The following is a 19787-nucleotide window of genomic DNA, read 5'->3' on the forward strand; positions in this document are numbered from 1 at the left end:
TTTTATGTAGTATATCTTCATCAATGCCCCTCCCTCCCCCAATCTGGTGCTCCCAGCATGTAAATTCTACATGGGCAAAAATCTGGTCTTTTTCTGCTGTATTTCTAGGCTAAGATTAGTTTAGGGTTTGTTGCAGAAAATTCATCAATAAATATTTACTAATCGAAATGTCTTATTTAGTAGTTCTTGAAATACTCTAGCTTTTTGTTGTAGTGCCTATTTCTCTTCTGAAAATGGATTCTACTCGGTCTTTTGGTAGACTTCTGTTAAATACTTCAGGATTTCAACTTCTTTATGAAAATATTTCTAGACTGAGTTCATACTTGTTTTTAGTGATGCTGTAGCCTTTTACATTCATTATACTGCAATGATTTTTTCATACTGAATTTGCCTACTAGGCCATGAGTTTCCTTAGGGCAAAGTGGTGTTTATTCATGCATCTTTTTGTCCTAATCAACTCCTAGCATATGTTTGCAATGTATAATTATTCTATAAGTGTTCGCTGAATGACAGGATAGACACATGACAGACAATAAGGTTACTAATACTGATAATTATTTTTGATGTACACTGATTTAAATTATTGGTAAAATTTTTGCTTTATGGAAAGATTAGTATATGCATTATGATGAGAAGAACATGTGTTTTGGGGAGAATAAAGGTGAAAATAATAGGTCAGCAAATAATACTATTTAGAAGCTGGATCATGTTAAATATGAAGATATTTTATTGCATTTATAATTTGATAGGATTCAACTATTTTCATCTCTTTTTAATAAAATATTTTATGTATTAATTTTCAGTGAAAAAGAAAGACAGATAGAACAGAGCACTGTGCAGCTCTGGATTATGGTGGTGCTGTGGATTGAATCTGGGACCTCAGAGCCTCAGTTATGACTATTATGCTATCTCCCCAGCCCCAGATTTCATTTCCATATTATTTTTTTTGAAACACAATTGTTAGGTAAAATGAAGGAATAGTGATGATGATAAGTTTTTAAAAAACAGTTTATGTATCTATAATTTTAAGGTATAACCTGACCTGTACCAGAATATTGTGGAGTTTGCATTGCTTTCTATGAGACTAACATGCCATGTCAGGGAGTATGATTAACTGAAAATGAAGGTAGAAGTAGGAGAAAAAAATGTCCTTAGTGCTGTGTGTGTGTGTGTGTGTGTGTGTGTGTGTGTGATCTTATTTTATTTGGATATACATCCTTTCTTAATAAAGTTGCTGTATGTTCTTCATGGTTTTAAATAAAATTACTAAGCTAGAAAGAAGTGAAAGCAATTAAAAGCAAACCATTTTATTCTCTGTTTACTTTTTATAAAGGTTTTCTTTATTTGCTTTCAGATTTTAATTGTAGAGAATTCTTTAAAGTAAGGAGGAGATAAAAGCTGAGGTGAAATCTCAAACGCTTAATGAAGGAATTTTTCATATACTTAATTGTATGGGAAAATCTACCTTCTTATCTTCTCAGAGTAAATGATATCAGAGAATATGTGCTGTCAATGAAGAACTTTGGTGGGGAGGGCTCTTTTGGAAATTTCCCCTTCTGTGGACCTAGTGGAGACTTAACCTGTGTGATTTCAGAATATCAGGGAGATCCCTACTTGCACAATTCCTCCCCTCAAATCCTATCACTGGGGATTCAGTTCTTTGGACTGGTAAACTGCTTCATTTTTCATTCTCATTTTAAAATGTCTTAGCTATTTTGCCACCAGGGTTTTCTCTGGACTCAGTACCTATATGACTTCACAACTCCCGGTGATCTTTTTCTTTTGATAGAGGGTGAAGCTGAAAGAAATGAGAGAGGGACACACACACACACGCACACACACACAGAGAGAGAGAGAGATAGGAGAGGCATCGGAAGTACTGTTCTACCATTCATGAAATGGGGACTGCCGTCTTGAACTCAGTTCCTACTCCTACTTATTTTTGTGCTCTGCAGGCTGTACAAAATCTGACCCTAATGCTTCAATTAAATAAACCCTAGTTGACTTGCAAAAATGAGCTAGGCTATTATAATTTATAATTCCGTGACTGAACAAACATGCCTGCCTTAGGGAAACACAATTTCAAGAGATGGAAGGAAAATGACATAGCCTTAAGGAAAGTTCCAAGGGAAAGGAGGAAGTGAATGTCTACATATCAGAGGGAGACAGTACTCAGTATGAGTGTTAAATTTTTCTAGTTCACATCTCCCTGGGATGAACTGCCCAGTAAGCTGAGAGAAGAAGAGGTAAAGTTTTGTTTGAAATGAAAAGACACAAACAAACGGCAATACCATTTTTAATTAAATAAAATAATTAAAAAGATAGATAAATTCCATGGAAACAAAACTACCTTTAAGCTAGATGTGATGATTTATTGAGATACGTGAATCTTCTAATCCTGCAAGTTCCTGCCTTTGGACTAAACCTTCACCTTCCCCAAGATGAGGTCAGAGGCAGGTTATCTGATTCAAGTGTGTGAAGTGAAGGCTGTAAGAACTACTGGCCTTTGTCTCCAGGTCCTAAGGTTCAGCCAAGATGGTGGGTATGTGTGACATATTGTTGGTAAAATAGCTCTCCCTTGTCTGTGCTCCTTGACACTAGCATTCAACTCATTTCTGGAGGATAACATGTTGACTATTATCTAGGATATTCTGGGATAATCTGCTGCACTCCTGCAATCATAGAGTTCAGAAGGAAATAACAACAGGGGAAGGGCAGGATGCTTGATAGTTCTTGTCAAGATTTCTAACTATGAAGCAGAGGAAGCACAAGTAAGCATCGAATAGTAACTGCAGCTGTGGACAACTTAAAAGTCACTTTATTTTTATGCCTCAGTTTTCTCATTTGTATAGGAGTAAGAATTCTAATCTTGTTTTAAAGTGTCAACAGACATTACACATTCTCAACAGAAGAGAACATACAGTGCAGTATTAGTTATAATAATCATGATAAATGGAGAATAATTACTGTTCTCCTGAGCCAAATATCAGGCTCTTAGCCATTCTGCTTATTTCTCAAAGTAATTGTTTTAAGTAAGTATTTTAAACTCATTTTTGTAGTTAAGACAACTAGTAAGTTTGAGAATAATCAGGGATTCAGTCTAGTTGACTGGGTACGAAGGCTCCCATGGGTTCTCAAATCTGTACTTTCCAGTAAGCCTCTCATTACAGACATCTCAGTCTTCTCAAAGCTTCACTGTGTTCCTATAGCAGTTCTAAAAGCCTCTACTGTATTTCTATAGCAACCTGACTTTTTTTTTCCAAAGAATTTTTCTATATCCTGATTTTTTTCCCCTTTTCGGTTAACTTTCCTTGCTAATCCCTCCTTCAGCATAGCTGTATTAGCTTTGGAAACACACCCCTGGCGAAACCTGGTCTAACAAGACTGCCTTTCTCCAACCCTTCCCTCTGTTTTGGTTTAAAATTTCAACTGATGCTTCTGGTTCACTCCTTTTACTTTTAGCCCTCACAAGGGCAAGAGGGTCCAAGACTGGGCTCAGAAGTCATCAGTCCTGGGGCAAGAGTGAAAGGGTCTTGAAGAGGGTGGGGGGAGTATTGACTTCCCTCCAGTCCCTTCTTCACAAGAACTGGTGGCAACAAAAGAAAACCAACTGGGAAAATGAAGAACTTCTGGTAAGACTTTGACATTGTAAGAAGTGGTGGTAATATGGACTGGGATAGGTGGGGGAACTCTCAGAACTCAGGGTCTGTATTTTTGCAGTGGTAGTTGGATGAGAGGAGGTGAGGGGAAGTAGAGACAGAGATAGGCAGAAATGAACAGTGTTAATAAAAGAAGAGACAAAGGTGAGAGACAGAAAGAAGGAGAAAGGGACAAATGTCAAACTGAGGAGGAAGAAAAGCTAAGATAGAGAACAGAGACAAGAAAATAGACATAGTGAGTTAGGCAAAAACCAAAAAGGAGATAGAAAAATAACAATCTTATTGTTTTAGAATAGGAGGACAAAACATGAAAATCATTACATCTATTAATAGGATTTCAAAGTCAAAATAAAAAAAGTGTTTTGACCACATGTATTCCATTAAGTTTAAAGATAGATTTAAAATATTACAGTAGTCTACAGGTCCAAAAAGGATGGCAGAGGACACAGTGGGGGTTGTTTTGTTATGTGGAAAACTGAGAAATGTTATGCATGTACAAACTACTGCATTTAATGTCAAATGTAAAACATTACTCCCCCAATAAAGAAATTAAAAAAAATATTATGGTAGTCACATCCAAAGAGATTCCTATTACAATAATGTTTCTTTCTTTCTTTCTTTCTTTCTTTTTTTTTTTTTAGGAATATTACAGTTTTCTTCTTTGTGTGCAGCTTCTTGGGACCCTGGGCATCTGCAACAGTAAAGCGTCTCCCACGTAAGAAATAGAGTTTTAAAATTATGAAGTATTTCTCATTTCCAGAAATGATCAGATATGAAGCTGAATGGAGACTGAGTGAGGCACCCATGTTCTCTCACACCCTCACTCTTTGATCTTACTTACACATTAGGGCTACTATAGTGGGCGGCTTCCTTTGGACACAGCTAAGCACAGGAAAAAAGTCCAAGCCACTATCACAACTGACAGGAAAACCATTCTGGATGTTCCAGTATCCAGTGAAGTGCCTATCTGGTTCAGATAGTAAATGATAATGTTAGATGAATTGACAGATTGATAGATAGGATTCAGTAATCTGGAGTCAGTGGATTTGTAAAGTATGTACTCATATACCTGAGCCAAAGCTTTATATATATATATATATATATATATATATATATATATATATATATTTTTTTTTTTTTTTTTTCTTTTTAAGGTCTAGGGAATTTAGATCACTGGGTGAGTTCCAACAGGACAGGGTTTTACAGTTGCAGTTATGGTAGTAACACATTTTCCTCATTTCTCTCTCTCTGTGTGTGTGTGTTTCTAGGATTTTAAATTGAGATATAAATCCTTCCTATGATTTTTTTCCCTACCAGAGCACTGCTCAGTTCTGATATGGTGGTGTTAGGGATTGAACCTGGGACCCCGGAATTTCAGGCACTAACATCTTCCACATAACCATTGTGCTGTTTCCCCAAGTCCCATGATTCTTTTCTTATTTTTTTTCTTTGTTGTTCCTCATTCTCAGCTAATAACAACTGAGTTGGGCATGTATTATGAATTTGCAAAATTAAATGATTTTCTATTTTATCTAAGATTACTTAATCCTAAAATTCTTCCAACTCCCTTTATATATGACAAAGATACCAAAGAACCTTACTCTCCAGAAATTGCATTGAGTTTATTCAAGGCTAGTTATGAAGTCTCTTAGGAATTCTAAAATTTGTGGTGTTTGAGGGATATTTTCTAGTTCAAACCATCCATTAGAATATTTTGAAACAGATTTCTGACATTGTGCCAATCAGAACATTGTGCAGCTATGGTTCCAAGGGGGGGGATTTGCTAATTTTCCAAAAGGAACAATTTCTACAACAAATTATTTCTTTAAAAATTGAGCATTACCTCCTGTTCAGAATGAGATGAATGACTTGCAGCATTGTAGAATTAAAGCTAAATAAACTACTTATGAGCAGTTTTGGAAAATATTATTTTACTCTAAAGGAATTGCTCAGCTCTCGCTATTATAGGTATATATACACAATCCACTAGGCAATGAGAAAGAGTGATAAACTATTTCTATTTTCAGGATTTCCTGTCAATTCAAATTCAAATGGTGGAAATGAACTTTGTCCAAAAGTCAGGATTGGCCAAGATGATTTACCAGGCAAGTAGTAGTGTATCACATTGAAAATGGATGCTGGCTATAAGAATACTTTATATACTACTTTATATACTTTTGTGTGGAAAGATTGTGGAAAGGAATAAAACAAATCTCATTTTGGACTTTATATTTTCTTTCCTTTCCATAGGTTTTGACCTAATTTCTCAGTTCCAGGTAGATAAGGCAGCATCCAGAAGAGCAATCCAGAGGATAGTTGGATCAACTGCATTACAAGTAGCTTACAGATTGGGAAGTAATGTGGATTTCAGGATTCCAACCAGGTAGCTAAATAAAACCTTGTATAATTATCTGTTGCAAATGCATTGTAACAAATTTGAGGAAATTAGACAAGTTGAGGAAATTAGACAAGTTGAGGAAATTAGAGGATCTTACTGTATTTAATGCTTCTTGGATTGTGATTTTATTTAAAGGTGGAGGAATTTACCCACCGGTCTTCTGTGCCAGACTACATAAGTTATTTTCATATTTTCAGTATGTAATTTACTTTTCATCCCAGGGGAAAAATCACTGGTGCTATTATACATTGATTCAGGACACAGTCTTACTACTTTGCTTTTTTTCAATGATTTGTCTGGTTTTGACTGAAAGGATCCTCTATGAGAAGTGCTAGAGGTTGAGTACAGATTTACCTAGGAACCACAGAGTGGTTAGAAGACTCACAATGGTACTGTTCAAACATTCTGGTGCTGAAACAGAATCACCACATAGTTAGCACTGAGTTCACATTAGAACCAAATAAAAGCAGTTTAAAGCTAGAATAATAACAGATGCATCATGTGTGAGAATGAAAATACCCCTGAAACCTGTTAATTTTACCCCTGAAACCTGTTAATTTTGTAAAACAATATTAAACTGTAAACAATAAAAAATCATAGTGTAAACAATGTAGTTAGAATTCCTTAAACTATTTTATATTCTTACCTGGAACTAGCCTTTAATTCTTTAAATTATCTACAACTTAAGGTACTTTAATGTATATATGTGTTGTGCTGTGTCACTTACCATGTGAATATTTTGATTATTCTATGTTTAAAATAATAGGAAAAATAGAATTAAGATTCCTTTGGGAATCTTAATAAGGGCTTGGTAGCAGCCAAAGTGTAAAAGTATATAATTAATGTGAACAGTAAAAGAATGTTATAGAGACCAGGGAGGTGCCCAGGAAATAGAAAGTATGCTAGGTATATAAGAAGTATATATAAGAAGTATGTCATACTTGGGGGCCATAGAAAAATGAATATTACAGAAACTCTGAAATGTAATATATAATAAAATTTTGACCAATTTAAAATAACTTGCTATAATACCTTATTTCATATGGGAATTTATATATATATTTATATTTCAAAAAGACTACATACGTAATTAGAAATGGGGTATTACACATACCTGATTTTAACTGTCAAGGCCACTTTTTCATTCAGATGAAGAAAGATAGAGAAAGCAAAAGACACCACAGCACTGAAACTTCCTCTGGTGCCATAATACCTTCCATGTAAAGCCAACATGGTTCAAATCTGGATTGTGGACTATGTACACAATCCAGGCACCCTAACCAGTGGTTTCTTATCCTCCTGAACAGACTCTTCTGTTTTATTTTATTAATTTATTTATTTTGCCTCCAGGGATATTTTGGGGTCTCAGTGCCGGCACTACCAATACACAGCTTCTGGTGACCATTTTTTTTTTCTCATTTCACTGGATAGGACAGAAAGAAGTTGAGAGAGGAAGGGGAGAGAGAGAGGGAGAGAGAAAGATACTGTAGACCTGCTTCATTGCTTGTGAAGAGGACCCTTACAGGGGGGATCCAACCTGCATCCTCACGTGGGTCCTTGTACTTCGCACTATGTGCATTTAACTGGATGCATCACCGCCGGGCCCCCAGGCTATTTTATACAACAATAGTAGTACTCTATTTAATTATTTGTTTATAAATTTTCTAATTAACAGTAAATCTAATCCTTGCTACAACCTTGTGATGGGACATTGTTATTCATGTTTTACGAGTAGGGAAACTGAGACCGGAAATTTTGAATTACATGCATAAGGTCACAGGTGCTGGGATGATTGAAATCCAGGCAAACCAGCCACACTTAGATTAAATTATAATACTTTCTGACCTTTTGTTTATATTCTCTGTTCATCCTCCAAGTTGTATCCTTCCCCCTGCCCCTTGATTTGTTTATTTAAATAAGAAATGGAGAAAACTAGAGAGAAAATTAGAGTGTGCTGGTGTGAAAGAACCAGGGTATAACTCTGATATATGTGGTGCCTGGCATGGGCCTCTGAATCAAACTCTGTACCTCATATATGCAAGTTCTGCATTTTCTCACTGAGTAACTTCTCTGACTTCTGAATCTTAAACACACTTTTGAAAAGTGTATTTTTTAAAAAGGTTATGAAATTCATACTTTGGCTGCTCCTTATTCTTTATATTTGTAAAATAGTCTGTTTTCATAACTCATATTTACAAATTTGTGTTTGTTTGCCTTTGAATATATAAACTAGTTTTGGGTTAAGGTCACTATCAAATTATTCAAGGTCCAAACACTTCTTATCTTTTATTCAAACCCTTATGACTCTCCTTTCAAGATACTCTGTGCATTCTGTAACATAATGAAATAAATCATTTATAGATCTAGCTGCTTTTAAATTATGAATGTTGTCAAGTTTACTTACCACTGTGCATAGCATATTTGCAAAAATGGAATATCAAATGTTCAGAAAAAACAATGGAACTGAATAGTATGTAAATTAGATTCGTGATGACTTTTAAGTTGCCTTAGTATGTACAAATATACATGTCTATAATATTTATGTTACTAATTTGAACACTGTTATAATTTGAACACTAAATAATTGTAGTATATTGGCATACTGCATTATATCAGTTTGGAAGATTTATAACATGATAATCATAATATTTGTATATACATATATATAAACTTCATATATACATACGAAAACATATTAATACCTAAAGATTAGCAATATGTCAACAAATGAATTCCTAGTATAGCAATAACAACCTCCATTCTATCTTTAAAATATTTTTGTGTTACATAACAAAGTTATAGGTCAGTGGGAGATCGTGTCCTATCCTATCTTCAAGATGATATATATTTTTTACTTGTTTAACAGGAAAGGTTGGATGGAACACAAATCAAAACTAATTTGATTTTTCTATGGGTTGATGGAATTCTACAGTCTTGCTTAATATTTCTGTCAGTAAACAGGTAACACAGATCAGTGTTTTTTAAGTGTAGAGAAATAATGCATTAAGGAAAATAAGATGACAAGGCATTATGATTTATCTTCTTTCTATGAAAACCTTACCTTAACAATATTTATCTTAGGCAAAAAAGAAAAATAAACTCTTTAAGCATCTGGTTAAATTCAGAACAATAATAGAAAAAATACTCAAAAGAATATTTGGTGGGTCGGGTTAAATGCACATGGCGGGTTAAATACACATGGCTCAAGCCCAAGGACCAGCTTAAAGATCCCGGTTTGAGCACCTGGCTCCTCACCTGCCGAGGGCTGTCTTCATTGGTGGTGAAGCAGGTCTGCAGGTGTCTGAAAAAAATAAAAGAATGTTTGTAACGTAAATGGATAATTGTTAACTTCTAACATTCATTAAAGCTTTTAAAAATGTCTCCCACCTCAAAGTTAATTTAGGTCAGTTACATGAGTAAAATTCCGTAAGTTTTATGTTGCTTATTTTAATTATGTATTTAATATATATTTGCCTGTCTAGTCAACCTTAGCATCCTCTCTAGAGGTTATTCTGGAAGAGGTTTATTATGAAAAATATAAAATCCAAAGGAATATGACAAACAGAATCAACATTAGTAGCAAATATTGGAATAGTTGTGGAAAATTTCTCCATAATGGGGCAATAGTTATTGTATACCCTTTTCCTCTTTAGCTCCAAACCGCCTTCTTTTAAATACTTGTGCTAAAAACTCCTGTACACTTTCCAGACAGAAAATACATTTAGTTAATAGAAAGCATTACAAAAGCAATAGTATACATCTCTAGTGATCATTAAAAATTGTGTTCTCACTTACTGGCAGAATCTAAGAAACAAGAACAAGAAGGGTAAATACAAAGTAAAGTTTGGACTGGATTTTGTGTCTTGCATCAGAGCAAGACTCTGGGACCAGAGGGATGAGAGCAGATGGTGGAAGGGAGGTGTAGGGTCCTGAGGCATGATAATGGAAAGGTACCTAGGAGAAGAAGAAGAGGAGGAGGAGGAGGAGGAGGAAGAAGAGGAGGAAGAAGAAACATAGGATAGGATAGGATAGGATAGGATAGGATAGGATAGGATAGGATAGGATAGGATAGGATAGGATAGGATAGGATAGGATAGGATAGGATAGGATAGGATAGGATAGGATAGGATAGAACGATTCCAGAACATTGCTCAGCTCTGGCACACGGTGGTGCTGAAGATTGAACTTGGGACCTGTGGGGCTTTGGGCATTTACAGCTGATGCACTACTGCTGGCACTATCTACCTGCCTTTATGTCTTTATTTTCTTTAAGTTCAGTCTACAGATTTTAGTAGCATAATTTCAAGAGAAGCATATTTAGATTGTTAGCATGGTTCTAGACCACAGACTTCATACAGACTGGAGATGTTTTGGGGAAACTGATAGTCTTGTGCCACCATTTTAAACAGTAAAGGAAGTTGTAGTGGTTCACACAAACTTGATTGACTGAGAAACAACTGGGTTAGAGAAAGAAGTAAAAATTAGTCATCTTTCTCTTACCAGACATCTTTCCAGCTATTATTTTAACATCATACTTTGAATTCTGTGGGGGGGGGGGGGAAACAAGCACCCTTCAGTGTGAAGAAACTTCTCAAGTCTGCATAGCTACTGGGTTTCAAAGTATCCCTGTGAACCCAGGATATAATAGTGGTGGGGGAATACTCAAGCAATTATGGAAATAACCCTAACATGTTAAATTAAAATCAAAAGTCTAAAAACTGCTCTGATAAATGATTGAAATAGCAGAGCTAATATGGGGTTCAAACCATTTCTTATTTGTGAAAGAAATATTACTAGGAATTTTGCAAAAAAAAGTATGAATATGTATTTTTGGTTGAGATGGAATTATTAAACGATAGCTCTTAAGATACCATACATAGTATTATTGTCTAGTATGTGACATTGGGAACCTTTGGCTGATTTTTTTTTCTTAAACTTAATGTGTATTTAAAATGAAGCATTAATGTACAGGACTGAACTTCTGTGAAGGCCTTTATAAGAATTCATGAAAGAACAAATAATACATTATTTTTCATACTGTAGTCTTTCTGTAGATGTGAAATCTGAAATAGCTTTATAAGGGATCATGGTAATGTATATGGGGACAGAAAACAAGATTTGTATTTACTGTTTTTTAACTTTTTACTCAGGCATTTATATCCCAGTGGACTGCCTGAAGAATACTCCTTCTTAACTACTTTTCGGATGACTGGAAGCGCACTTGAAAAGAACTGGAACATTTGGCAGATTCAGGATTCCTCAGGGAAGGAGCAAGTTGGAGTGAAGATTAATGGCCAAACAAAATCTATTGCATTTTCATACAAGGGACTGGATGGAAGTCTGCAAACTGCAGCCTTTTCACATTTACCTTCCTTGTTTGATTCCCAGTGGCACAAGATCATGATTGGTGTGGAAAAGAGTAGTGCTACTCTTTTTGTTGACTGCAACAGGATTGAATCCTTGCCTATAAAGCCAAGAGGCCAGATAGATGTCAACGGCTTTGCGGTGGTTGGAAAACTTGTTGAAAATCCGCAAGTTTCTGTCCCGGTAAGTAGACAGCTTGAGGTTGAAATGAAAATGAATGCCTATGACATTTTCATAATCAGCTTTACGTCTTAAATAAGATTTATTCGTTTAAAAATATTCAAATATTTATTTGAATCACTTTCATTGTCTATTTTTAAAAAGTATTTATTTATTCCCTTTATGTTGCCCTTGTTTTTATTGTTGTAGTTATTATTGTTGTTGTTATTGATGTCGTTGTTGTTGGATAGGACAGAGAAGTGGAGAGAGGAGGGAAAGACAGAGAGGAGAAGAGAAAGACAGAGACCTGCAGACCTGCTTTACCGACTGTGAAATGACTCCTGGGCAAGTGGGGACCCGGGGGCTCAAACCAGGATCCTTGCTCCGGCCCTTGCGCTTTGCCCCATGTGCACTTAACCTTTTGTGCTATCGCCCGACTCCCTCATTGTCTATTTGAAGCATTGCACAGGCCAAGACATTTATTGGGTGGGTTTTAAAAAAATATTTTATTTATTTATTTATTATTTTTTAATATTTGTTTATTTTCCCTTTTCTTGCCCTTGTTTTTTATTCTTGTGGTTATTATTGTTGTTACTGATGTCATTGTTGTTAGATAGGACAGAGAGAAATGGAAAGAGAGGGGAAGACAGAGAGGGGGAGAGAAAGTTAGACACCTGTAGACTTGCTTCATTGCCTGTGAAATGACTCCCCTGCAGGTGGGGACCCGGGGCTCGAACCGGGATCCTTATGCTGGTCCTTGAACTTTGTGCTACTGCGGACTCCCTTATTTATTTATTAATGAGAAACGTAGGTGGAGAGACAAAGAGCCAGACATCACTCTGGCACATGTGCTGCCGGGGATTGAACTCAGGACCTCATGCTTGAGAGTCCAATGCTTTATCCACTTCATTACCTCCTGGACCACTATTAGGTGGCTTTTTTTCTTAAGAAACTTTAAGACCTATTGAGAAGATGCTATATGCCCACCTCGAACACCTAAAATTCTTCTGAGGCAACATAGAGAAAAATCCATGCTGGTGTGACTAATGTTATGTGTAAATAATTAATACTAACAGTCAAAATAAGGTCTTTGTTTTGGAGAAGATTCAGTCCTTCAAAGCAATGAACCTTGAACTGGAAGGATATGACTTGGCAAAAGAAGAGGATAAAGTGATTCTAGTTGAGAGAAAAAACATTAATGGAAGAGAAAGTGGGAAGTAGAGGTCCAAAGAATGTCTAGTTTGGATGGAATGTGAAAATATGAGTTGTGGGGCTGGGAGGCAGGAGTTGAGGGGCACTGACTGTCACTGACTGGTGACAGATGGGATTAGGCAGATCTATGGCATCTGGTCATCAACCTGAAAAATATATAGATGCCATCAATATTTATTTATTTAGAAGCTGGTCTTATGTTGAATTTTATAAAAGTAAACAATTTTGGAAATCAGTTCATAAATTTTCTATAGAATTACGTGGATATGAAGATAAGGGATTATATAGTGAAGAAATAACTATAGTATCTACTACCATGTAAATCTCTCATTTTGAATTGTTAAATTTTCACTAAACAATTTTTTTTTTAATTTTTAAATTTTTTATTTAAGAAAGGATTAGTGAACAAAAGCATAAGGTAGGAGGGGTACAACTCCACACAATTCCCACCACACAATCCCCATAACCCACCCTCTCCCATGATAGCCTTCCCATTCTCTAGCCCTCTGGGAGCATGGACCCAGGGTCATTGAGGGTTGCAGAAGGTAGAGGGTCTGGCTTCTGTAATTGCTTCCCCGCTGAACATGGGCGTTGACTGGTCGGTCCATACTCCCAGTCTGCCTCTCTCTTTCCCTAGTAAGGTGTGTCTCTGGGGAAGCTGAGCTCCAGGACACATTGGTGGGGTCTTCAATCCAAGGAAGCCTAGCCAGCATCCTGGTGGCATCTGGAACCTGGTGATTGAAAAGAGAGTTAACATACAAAGCCAAACAATTTGTTGAGCAATCATGGATCCCAAGTTTGGAATAGTGGAGAGGAAGTGTTAGGGAGGTACTCACTGCAAACTCTAGTGTAATCCTGCTTTCAGGTATATATTTTGCAGTAGTTTATGGATACGTGTGCACATACGCTCTCTCTCACAGAAACTGGTGTATGTCTAGGTTATGGGACTTTGTTAGAAAGTGAACTACCTGAGATGAAATTAGAGTGTACTATAAAAGGAAAGGTCTCACCCGAGTAATGAAGCTGAAGGGTTGTCATTCCACACGTGAAGTCTCTGGATACACTCTGAGGTGAAGCATGTTGAGATGGCAATCGTTGCTTTGGTTAGGTTGTGATCGGCGGATGCAATATTATTTGGTATGGATTGGGAGATGCATACGGGAAAGTGAGCCCTATCCAAGGGTGCCAGGACTGGGGGAAGTAGGGGCTCTATAGTGAAGATGTGAGGTTCCTGCTGTCTTAGGGTTCAAAAAGACAATCAATAGTTAATATTATCATCACATTATTTGTTAATTGGGTTAACTTTGAAAAGTCCCTTTGTTATGGTTTGCTGTACAGTACCCAGTATCTTGTATATAGCTGTGCTATTGGAAGCTTCTAATCTACTTGGTCTAGGCTTTTGAGAGAGTCCGCATATCAAATACGTAGCCTATCTATTAAAAAGATTCAGTTTGTCTTTTGAGAACCTTTGAGACATACAATTGATTTCCCCCTCTCATATTAATTAACTACTGATTTATATGTCTACATTTTGCTAGGAGTGTACATAAACACCATTCCCATCACCAAAGGACCGTGACCCATCCCTCCCGCCCATTCCCACCCCCCACTGGCCCAGGAAGCTACATGTCTACCCCTCACCACTGGGTTTTTACTTTGGTGCCCTACTTACAATTTGATCAGGTCCTGCTTTTAGTTTCCCTTTCAGATCTTCTAAGTCAGCTTCTGTTGATGAGTGGGATCATCCCATACTCATCTTTAACTTTCTGACTTAGTTCACTTAACATAATTCCTTCTAGCTCTGTCCAAGATGGGTCAGAGAAGGTGGGTTCATTGTTCTTGATAGCTGCATAGTATTCCATTGTGTATATATACCACAGCTTTCTCAGCCATTCATCTGTTGTTGGGCACCTGGGTTGCTTCCAGGTTTTAGCTATTATGAATTGTGCTGCTATGAACATAGGAGTACACACCTCTTTTTGGTTGGGTGTTATGGAGTCCTTGGGGTATAACCCCAGGAGAGGAATTATTGGGTCATATGGAAGGTCCATGTCTAGCCTTCTGAGAGTTTTCCAGACTGCTCTCCACAGAGGCTGTACCAATTTACATTCCCACCAGCAATGTAAAAGGGTTCCTCTGTCCCCACATCCTCTCCAGCATTTGTTGCTGCTGTCCTTTTTGATGTATGCCATTCTTACAGGAGTGAGGTGGTATCTTAGTGTTGTCTTAATTTGCATTTCTCTGACAATCAGTGACCTAGAGCAGTTTTTCATATATTTGTTAGCCTTTTGGATCTCCTCTGTGGTGAATGTTTTGTTCATTTCCTCTGCCCATTTTTGGATGGGGTCATTTGCTTTTTTGCGGCTAAGTTTGCTGAACTCTTTATATATTTTGGTGATTAGTTTCTTGTCTGATGTCTGGCATGTGAAGATCTTCTCCCATTCTGTGAGGGGTCTCTCTGTTTGTTTAATAGTTTCTTTGGATGTGCAGAAGCTTTTCAATTTGATGTAGTCCCATTGGTTTGTTTCTGCTTTGGTCTTCCTTGCAATTGGGTTTGATTCATCAAAGATGTCCTTGAGGTGTAGATGGGAAAGTGTTTTACCAATGTTTTCCTCTAAGTATTTGATTGTTTCTGGTCTGACATCTAGGTCACTAAACAATTTTAAAACGGTATTTTATGTTAGTATGACAGGAATTTAAAGACTAAATCTTAGATGAAAGTGTTCTTAGAACACTGATGTCAACATATTTTTCTCTTTTGTATAGAGCTGTTAAATTCTAGTCACAAAACTCATATCATGAGTGCAGCAGAGGGATACAATGATTTTGAATTGTTTTTGTGCGCTTCTCCAAAAGAAAAAAGCTTATCAGGCATCTCAGTAATGGAATTGTTCAAATATCTTATTTTCAAGGGAAGAATTGTGATTAGTGTGAAGAGTAGTGTGAAATTTCTGTATTCTGTGATAGACAGGAAGCAATTTACAACTGCCACATTCCTGTTCTGGCTTGTAGACACCTGAGGAAGTATTTCTTCAGCTAATGAGTTATCACACCTGAAGTGGCTGGGTTAGAAAACCAGTGGGATTACTGCTGTGCCATCTTGAAATTTTGTGAAGTAAGATATTTACAATGGCACTGAAATGGTTTTCAGACAGCACTGAATTGCAATTGGTGTCCTGGACCAGGGGTGAGATGATGAGGGGGAAGTTAAAGTATTTCTTTATAGAATGAATATCAAACATTTTCAAAACCTATGTATTGATTCACAGATCTTGAAAACATATTTATAATTCTGAATTATAGGTGTTAGGTGGTCTTGAATTAGCTGATTACCAGAGTAATTGTTCTATTGTACTGTACTATATACTATATGATATGATACAATATGTTTATAGTTTAGCCAATAAAGTATAGTTGATTGTCAATTTTCTGCCATAACATCACAGTGGAGATCAGTTAGGACCAGTTATCTTCTGCCATACCTAGAAAGAAAAAAAAAATTACTCTGGCCACTAATGTTATAATTTGCTTGGTCAGCAAGGGGATCTTCAAAATCAGTGCGCAGTTGCCAGTGTTAAAAGTATTAGAAATAGGCAAGAAGCATTTACAGCCTTCTTACTGAATTCCTGCCTCCCCCACAAGGAAACACGGAAGAGATGTGAGCTTAAAGCCTCATTAAAATTCCACAGTTGATGATGTAATGGTGATGGTAATAATAACTAACATAGCTTAAAGTTACAGACCAAAAATAGCCAACTTAAATCTAAGGACTGACAATGAAATGCCCAATACAAATTTGCCATCAAAGTATATTCCTCAACTTTTACCTTCTGTATTATCAAGAAGTAGAAAACTATACTGGACAAAAACATTTATGCTTTAAAAAGATCTTATTTCCTTTTTGTTGCCCTTGTTTTTATTGTTGTTGTTATTATTGTTGTTGATGTCGTCGTTGTTAGATAGGATAGAGAGAAATGGAAAGAGGAGGGGAAGACAGAGGGGGGAGAGAAAGATAAATACCTGCAGACCTGCTTCACCATCTGCGAAACGACTCCCCTGCAGATGGGGAGCAGGGGTCTTGAACTGAGATCCCTATGCCCATCCTTGGACTTAGCGCTATGTGCACTTAACCCGCTACACAACCGCCGGACTCCCTTGGGGATTATTTTTTAGAATTTACTTCACAAGACAAATAAATGTTTTTTTTTTTCCAGGAATTGTAAACTTTATTCAGGAAAATTGAGACCATTCACATATTAGGCTTAGAGAGAGAGGAGAGAGAGAATAAGAGTCCCTCAGAGCTTTTACTCACATGTTGATAGGCTCACCTAGGCAGAGAAAGAGAGAGAAAGAGGGAAAGAGACTAAAATTTTTAAAGAAAGATTATATGGTGTAAAATATAACCCAGGTGTTAATTCTACTTTTGTATTTATTTAGTAAACTTTCATTATGTTTCTATATACTGCCATATAGAGTTAATGAAATCACAAATTTTGTCCTTCATCTTTTGAGGATGAGGGGTTGAGATAATGACATGATATGAACAGTGAGTGGAAGCATGTCGGAAAAAAATCTTCCCTCAGTTTATGACAGGAAAACATGAAGGAATGAAAAGCTATTTCTGTCTTCTTCCTCCCCTCCTAACTTTGCTTCCTCCTTTCTTTTTTCCTTCCTTCCTTCCTTCCTTCCTTCCTTCCTTCCTTCCTTCCTTCCTTCCTTCCTTTCTTGTCATGACTGGGGTAGTTGGGGGAGGGGGAGTCAATTCTCTTGGCTGACATTTTTTTTTTAATTTTTTTTTTTTATAAAAAGGAAACATTGATAAACCATAGGGTAAGAGGGGTACTACTTCACACAATTCCCACCACCAGAACTCTGCATCCATCTCCTCCCCTGATAGCTTTCCTATTCTTTAACCCTCTGGGAGTATGGACCCAAGGCCATTGTGGGATGCAGAAGGTGGAAGGTCTTCCTTCTGTAATTGCTTCCCGGCTGAACATGACAGGATGATCCATACTCCCAGCCTGTCTCTCTCTTTCCCTAGTGGAGAAGGGTGATGTAATATCATCTGGTATGAATTGAGAGAAGCATGCAGGAAAGTGAATCCCACCCTAGAGGTTCCAGGACTGGGGGAAATATAGGCTCTAAAGAGGAAGTGGGAGGAGCCTGCTGTCCTAGGGTTTAAGAAGACAATAGTTATTACTTTAATCACATTATTTGGCAGTTGGGTTAACTTTGAAATATCCTTTTGTTAGGATTCTCTGCATCATATACAGTATCACCATAATTTATGTCCTTTGACATTATTTGCATATAGTTGTGCCACTGGTTGCTTCTGTTCTCCCTGGTCTAAGCTTTTAAGAGAGTCAACATATCAAAGACTCAGCCTATGTATTAAAAAGACTTAGTCTGTGATTTAAAAAGTTTGAGACATTCAGTCAATTTTTCCCCTCTCATATGAATTAAATAGTGATTTATCTGACTACAAATTGATAGGTGTGTACATAAGCACCATTCCCACCACCAAAAGACTGTGTCCAATCCACCCCCCCCCCTCCACTCTGGCCCAGTGAAGCTGAGTATCCACCCTCACCCTCAGCCTAGGGTTTTTACTTTGGTGCCCTACTCCAAGTTAAGTCAAACCTGCTTTGAGTTTCCCTTTCTGTTCTTCTTTCTCAACTTTTGTTTATGAGTGGGATCATCCCATACCTATCTTTATCTTTCTGACTTAGCTCACTTAACATAATTCCTTCTAACTCCATCCAAGATGGGTCAGAGAAGGTGGGTTCATTGTTCTTAATAGCTGCATAGTATTCCATTGTATAACATAGCTTTCTGACTTTTGGCTGACTTTATCATACAGAAACAAGAGACAGAGAGACAGAAGGAAAGAAAGTACAGAACCAAAGCTTCTTCAGTGTAGTGGGGACTGGGCTGAATGAAACCTGGGCCTTGCACATGACAAACTGAGAACATTATCCAGGTAAACTATCTTGTTAACATGCAAGGGTATTTCCTTTCTTCCCCTCCCCTCCGCTCCCCTCCCTTCCCCACCCTTCCCCTCTCCTTTCTTCTTCTCTCCTTACCTTTCCTTTTCTCTTCTTTTCTTTTCCTTGCTCTTTATTTTTTTGTCCACCACTCCTAGTGGCCATTTTTCTCTTTGTCTTCCTTTTTAGTTTTTATTTGATAGGATAGAGAGAAATTGAGAGGGGAGAGGAAGAGAGGGAGAGGAAAGAGGGAGGGAGAAAGAGAGAGAGCGAGAGCCTTGCAGACCTGCTTTACCACTCCTGAGGTGTCCCCCATGCAAGTGGAGTGGGGGCTAAAGTCCAGGTCCTTGTACATGGTAATGTGTATGCTCAACCAAGTGCACTACCACTCACCTCCTTACAGTTTTCTTTTTTCCCTTTCTTTCTTTCCTTTCTTTCTTTCTGTCTTTTTTTTTTATTTCTCTCATTCCTTCACTAATGCACTGCTCAGCTCTGGTTTATGGTGGTGCAGACAATTGAACCTAGAACTTTGGGGCCTCAGGCATGACAGTCTCTTTTCATAACCATTATGCTATCTACCTCACCACCCAATCCCCACTCTCAAGGATATTTCTTAAAAAAGATAATGTCTGGTAGGAAGTCTTACAATGAGTTAAGAGTTATTCAGGAGACACTAAGTTCCATTATTCTAGTTTCAGGGGTACTCATTTGGGAATTATCACATTTATTACTTTTTCTTTTTTAAAGCATAATTAATATTCCTATACTCCACATCATGCCTTTAGGCTAAAAAAAAATCAAACACTCATATAAATCCCCAGACAAAGCCTAAATGCTTATGAGTTGTCTCCATGACCATGATTTTATTTGTAATTAATTACTTTGATAGGACAGAAAGAAATTAAGAGGAAAAGGGGGAGATAAAAGGTGGAGAGAGAATGAGAGAAACCTGCAACACTGTTTCACCACTGTGAAGCTTTCCTCTTGCAGGTGTGAACTGAAGACTTGAAC

The 19787-nt window shown here is 37.1% G+C and overlaps 1 protein-coding gene across 1 annotated transcript in view; it reads left to right on the forward strand.

Annotated features, from left to right (window-relative positions):
- The first annotated feature begins 3448 nt into the window (after positions 1-3448).
- Positions 3449-19787, forward strand: part of COL9A1 (collagen type IX alpha 1 chain) — a 103188-nt gene continuing 86849 nt past the window's right edge. Inside the window, exons 1-5 of the mRNA XM_007529032.3 lie at positions 3449-3632; positions 4301-4374; positions 5687-5764; positions 5910-6042; positions 11208-11604. Of these exons, the coding sequence (XP_007529094.1) occupies positions 3619-3632; positions 4301-4374; positions 5687-5764; positions 5910-6042; positions 11208-11604 (696 nt within the window). The 5' untranslated portion in view covers positions 3449-3618. The remainder of the gene's footprint in view (positions 3633-4300; positions 4375-5686; positions 5765-5909; positions 6043-11207; positions 11605-19787) is intronic.

Source organism: Erinaceus europaeus, chromosome 4, assembly GCF_950295315.1.
Source record: "Erinaceus europaeus chromosome 4, mEriEur2.1, whole genome shotgun sequence".
Taxonomy (NCBI): domain Eukaryota; kingdom Metazoa; phylum Chordata; class Mammalia; order Eulipotyphla; family Erinaceidae; genus Erinaceus; species Erinaceus europaeus.